Source organism: Muntiacus reevesi, chromosome 9 (genome assembly GCF_963930625.1).
Source record: "Muntiacus reevesi chromosome 9, mMunRee1.1, whole genome shotgun sequence".
In the NCBI taxonomy this organism is placed as follows: Eukaryota; Metazoa; Chordata; class Mammalia; order Artiodactyla; family Cervidae; genus Muntiacus; species Muntiacus reevesi.
The window spans coordinates 88,150,871-88,156,227 of NC_089257.1; the positions used below are offsets into that span (position 1 = coordinate 88,150,871).

The 5,357-nt window shown below is 33.9% G+C and overlaps 1 protein-coding gene across 2 annotated transcripts in view; it reads left to right on the plus strand.

The window, feature by feature from the left end:
* The window catches only part of GRIA4 (glutamate ionotropic receptor AMPA type subunit 4), a 613,307-nt gene extending 608,308 nt beyond the window's left edge, over positions 1–4,999 (plus strand). For both annotated transcript variants that reach the window (XM_065944105.1, XM_065944106.1), the window contains exons 15-16: positions 776–910; positions 4,835–4,999. In XM_065944105.1, the coding sequence (XP_065800177.1) occupies positions 776–910; positions 4,835–4,999 (300 nt within the window). The remainder of the gene's footprint in view (positions 1–775; positions 911–4,834) is intronic.
* Positions 5,000–5,357: the final 358 nt, after the last annotated feature.

Here is a 5,357-nt window from a genome sequence, read left to right on the forward strand (position 1 = left end):
TCTAAAATATTAACTGATTAAGCATTTTAAAGTGAAATAGAATCATATTTTAAAATCAATAAAAATAGTTTTAACTCTGTCCACAAATGACTTATTTCTCAATTGATCATGGAAATATTTGTATATTTTTTTAAAGTTACCAATGTGCTGTATACATAGTTATTCCTAAATAGTATATAATATGTTAAAGTGCCACTTTCCAGCAGATTTCCCAAACAAATGTGACTAAAACAACAAATAACATGTACCTACACTATTTGCATATATTTGGTAAATTCATGATGAACAAGATGTGAAACTGCTAGCTTAAAGTCCCTTACTTCTTTAAGTAGGAAACATGAAGTTAGCTTTATTCAAGAGAAATATCAAACATTAAAAATGTTTTAATGGAAGGAAAGGGAAAAGTTTCCCTTCTCATGTAATTGGGTTTTAAGCATGGCATTTTCAAACTTAATAATAAGCCCACTTCTGCTACCCTATGCTTATATATGGTTAAGTATAGTGCTCTTCTTTATATAGTTAACAATGATAAAATGTTACAGATTTTATTGAATGTAGTTACACACAATTTATTGGTTATCATTATAATTTCATTTCTCTCAAGAACTGTAAGCTTTATGTTTAAATTCATAGTGTTACACCAGTGACTTATACATGTTAAATAATTTCAGGTTAAATTAGGCATTGACTTTAATTAGCTGTTTGGATTTCATGTGTTCTTTCACCTTCTGGATGTGACTTTCCACAGTTAACTGAGATGTCTTTATCCCCCCAGGACAAGACGAGTGCCTTGAGCCTGAGCAACGTAGCAGGCGTCTTCTACATTCTGGTTGGCGGCTTGGGCTTGGCAATGCTGGTGGCTTTGATAGAGTTCTGTTACAAGTCCAGGGCAGAAGCGAAGAGAATGAAGGTGGCAAAGAGTGCACAGACTTTTAACCCAACTTCCTCGCAGAATACCCAGAATTTAGCAACCTATAGAGAAGGTTACAACGTATATGGAACCGAAAGTATTAAAATTTAGGGGTAGGACGTAGGGCCACTACAGTGAGTGGGTGATGCATTCTGTAAATGGAGTGTTGTGACCTGTCTGTCCAGTGATGGTACTGCTTGCTTCTAATTTAGAGCTTTATATTTTTGAAAACTTCAGTGCAAAGTGGTTCAGTTTTCTTTGGCTGCAGATGTACTGTTCAAAACTTTATGTTACCAATAGATATCTGCATTGAAAGGGTTTGAAAGACAAATAAACCTCCAGAATTGCTCTGTAAAATGATTTAAATGGCATATTCTGTCTGAAAATTGGGAGAAATTTGAAATTAGATCTGAATTTTCTTGTACACAGAACAGGCTTGTCTTCTCTGGAACAATCTACTGCTAACAAAATAAGCATAAATTTTTTTTCAAATTATCAAAGCCTAGACAGTTGCCTATTTTGATAAGGATGTGTTGTTCTCTGAGAAAATACATGTAAAATCTCCAAGGCACATAGTAAGCACTCGGTGAGTTTTATCTCCTCTTCTGGTTTCTTTTACATTAGCCATCTTTCTATATTTTTAGAGGGAAACCCTGAAGTTTGTTCATCTGGCAGTAGTCCTTGAATCAGACCTTTAGGCAGGAGTAACCATCAAAATATTGACTACAATTCACGTTTATTAGATGAAATTCAACTTTCATTTTCACAACATCGCTAAAGTGAATAAACATTTTAGGCAATTTATCCATCAAAAATGTCAGCAACATATTTTCTTTAGGAGAGACACAGTAAAAATAAAACTTGCAGTGAGTTTTTATTGACTTTTGTTTTCATTTCAACTGCTTTTGAGTGAGCCAGATCTTCTCACCATGTGACAATAAAAAAATTATAAGCATTCAGTGAAACACAGGATGAAGTTCATTTTTTAATACTCTAAATGTCCAGTGCTTTTTCCTTTTGATGATAGAAAATGAATTTAAAATAAGATCTAGAAGCATTTGTTGTTGCTTTTCTTAAAATCAGGCCTCTAAAACCCATTTTCTGAAATTGTATATAAGAGCCATTCTATTACAATAATAAATGAAAATTTGAATCCACAGAAACATTTAGTGCCTGAGGTATCCTAGAGTCAAACCCAAGAATTTTTCTAATAAGATGTACACCTGAAGTTATGCCAGATAAATGTGCTCAATTTTTATATTTATATATTTTAAAAAGCTATTGAGAGAGTTCTCTGGTAGCCTAGTGCCTAGTAATTAGGATTCTGGGCTGTCACGGTGGTGGCCCAGCCAGGTTCAGTCCCTGGTAGGTGTATTGAGATCCTTCAGGTCAGGTGGCACAGCCCAAAAAAACCTACTGAAATACTTGTTAGTATCTCAAAGCAAAGAACAAAAGCTACGCCTTTAAATCAAGATCTAATTGCTTTTATCCATAATCTAGAAATAGAAGAGTGACTGAGTACAATTGCACATAGACAAGCCCAAAGTTTTTCTTTCAAAATTTTGTGGAAAGAATCAACCATGAAATTGTCAATTCACTCAGATCAGAATGTTTAGAGCATGTCTTTTCTAATAGCAGAAAAGCAAACTGATAAGGTCAAGGTTTCTTAGTCATTATAGTAATGCTTTCATCTTAATATTTACAGAACTGAGAAGAGATTTCTCCAAACAGAAAAATGATATGTGACAAGTTTAGAGCCAATTATTTGGACTTCATTCTGCGATGAATTTCATAAGATATATTTTTAAAGTTTCCTTTAGCATAGCAAATGCATTCTAGAAAAATTCTAGATATGCTCACATATGACAGTTCAATACAAAGTCCTGGGGAATTTCTAGAAAGAGATATGCATTTTTATAGGAAAGACTTAATGGCATTCAGAGCAAATTAAATGATATGCGCTTGTAGGGATTTGAGAGTAAGCATTTTTAACTGTACTCCCATATTACATGGCTTTTTCCTTTCAAAAATTCTACTGAGCATAATTATGAAAATGACTGATAATTTAGATAATATTTAGTGTCAGAATTTCAAAAACAAATCTGAATGTCTACTCTAAAAGTAATCGTCTCTCAAAGGAACACATAAATAAAGTTACAGCTGTTGCCACAATGATCCAGCCAGACTCACTATATGGTAAATTTATAAGAAAGTTTTCTAGTTTGAGTAGTCTCAACAAGGTCACATAAAGGTGAACAGAAATGACATTTTATATAAGAAGCAGGAGATTTAAGTGTAGAATATAAGAATCCTGAGAACTAAGAACACGAAGATTTAAAGAGAGAATAAGCAGTTGGCAGAGTTATCAGCACTCAATTGCATTAACCTATAGAGAAGGAGAGATTACTTGAGAATATATGGAATCCTTCCCATTTTTGATATTTTCATTTCCTTATAAAGGCAATCAAGAAAATAAAAGGAAGAAACAGATTTTATGACAAATCTTCCTGAAAAGTCACAATGCTTTTATTACGTATTAATTAGTATTAATAAACACTAAATTCCATCTTCAAAAAATCAAAACTAATAGATTTTTTGCATAATTATTTTACTTAATATTAAATGTTGAAAAGGAATATGAAGAAACAAATTCAGACTATCATCTTGCTTGGTTTGTTTTAATTTAGTGATGAGTAGTTTCTAGAGAGATTGTCTCCTGACTCCTGATTACAAAGATAAATCGATTTTAATTTTTGAGACTGTTCACTAAAGGCAAACTATAATAATAACCTTGGTGTTTATCATAGATATGTCAGTAGCATTTTGACTTCAAGTTTCTGAAATTATCAGGGTAAATGATCATTAAACATTTTCATTATAACATTTTTAATCCAATTTTTATTTCACATTTAATATATCATTATTCTAATATTTAAGGTACAAGGCAGAATAAATACAAGGATGGAACTTCCAAAAGAACTGGGTAAACTTAAATTCACGGCAAGGAATTAAGATATAATATGAATTATGAGAAAATTATGATCTAGGGAATATCTCCTTTACCTTATTTTCTCTTGAGTTAACATTAAAATTCAGCAACCAGAAAGAATTTAAAGGCATGAATGAACAGTCAGTAGATTTCAATAATGATGCTGCCTGTTTCTCCTCAGTGTAGTATTATTACCTGCTACCTAATATGACAGAGCAAGAATATAATGAGAATTTCAAAGACCTGACCCCATAACATCAGTCTGGGAAGTTTCCCAGTGATGACCATTCAATGAAGCATTGAAACATGCCCCCTTTCAGTGCACTTCCCTTTAAGAACTTAAAGCTTCTTAAAATATGAGACTTAACTTCCATTATAGGCATAGAATGAACTTTATGTGACTGATTTGCCTTTATATAGCAGCTTTAGTGAATGAGTGAAAGCATCTGTGGATAGATCTGTGTTCTAAAAACAAGCTCTGTTATAGTCTACATAAGGTTCCCTTAGACAATTCATCATGATTTTAAGAGTAGAATCATTTAACTGTTAAGATATTTTCTAACAGAAAAAAAGAAAAGATACAAAGAAAGATTGTTGTCAAACCTAAGGAAACTTCTAAGTTCAACTGGAAATACTAGGGTGTAGAGTGCAGCAAGTTAAAAGATGTGTCCTGCCCAGATTTGCCAAACAAAATCTTGCAGGATTTTAGAAAATTAGTTCTTAAACAGGACCAGTAACTCTGAGTGATTTATTCTTCCAGGTCGTTGAGCTTCTTTTTCCTGTGAAAAGTAGTTTTAATATGACCGAAAGAGTATGGGGGCAAAATGCAGATGTCTAATTATTGATATTTTGGTGTTGTTGTGTCATCTTTTGCTGAAAAGACAGAAATATTGTAACACTACGCATTCTTTCTGTTTCCTTTCCATGCAACCCAGCTGACCTTTTCTGAAGCCATAAGAAACAAAGCCAGATTATCCATCACTGGGAGTGTGGGTGAAAATGGTCGTGTCTTGACACCCGACTGCCCAAAGGCTGTACACACTGGAACTACAATTAGACAAAGTTCAGGATTGGCTGTCATTGCATCGGACCTTCCATAAAAACCAAAAAAATAATTGAGTGCCTTAATTAAACTCTGTTTGTGACTGATGGAAACGCAGCCCTGAGGGACAGGCTAAGCGCAGGTCTTCGCTCAAACAATCCTTTGGCTGAGAGCGGGAAGTTCGTCCTAAGGCGCCAAACATCAGCAACGTGTGCATGAGCTCAGCTCGGAAACCCAAACTCAGATTTTATATCAGGAAAACTCACAATTTAGATTTTTTTTTTTCGGGTAGTGGGGGTGGGTGGGGAGCTGGGATGGGTGTATCAACAGCAACAAATTTCACCTGAGTGGACTTAAAAACTAATCAGACATGCAAGTTAGCACATTACAGTGTGAAGTTCTTGCTCAGAAAGGCC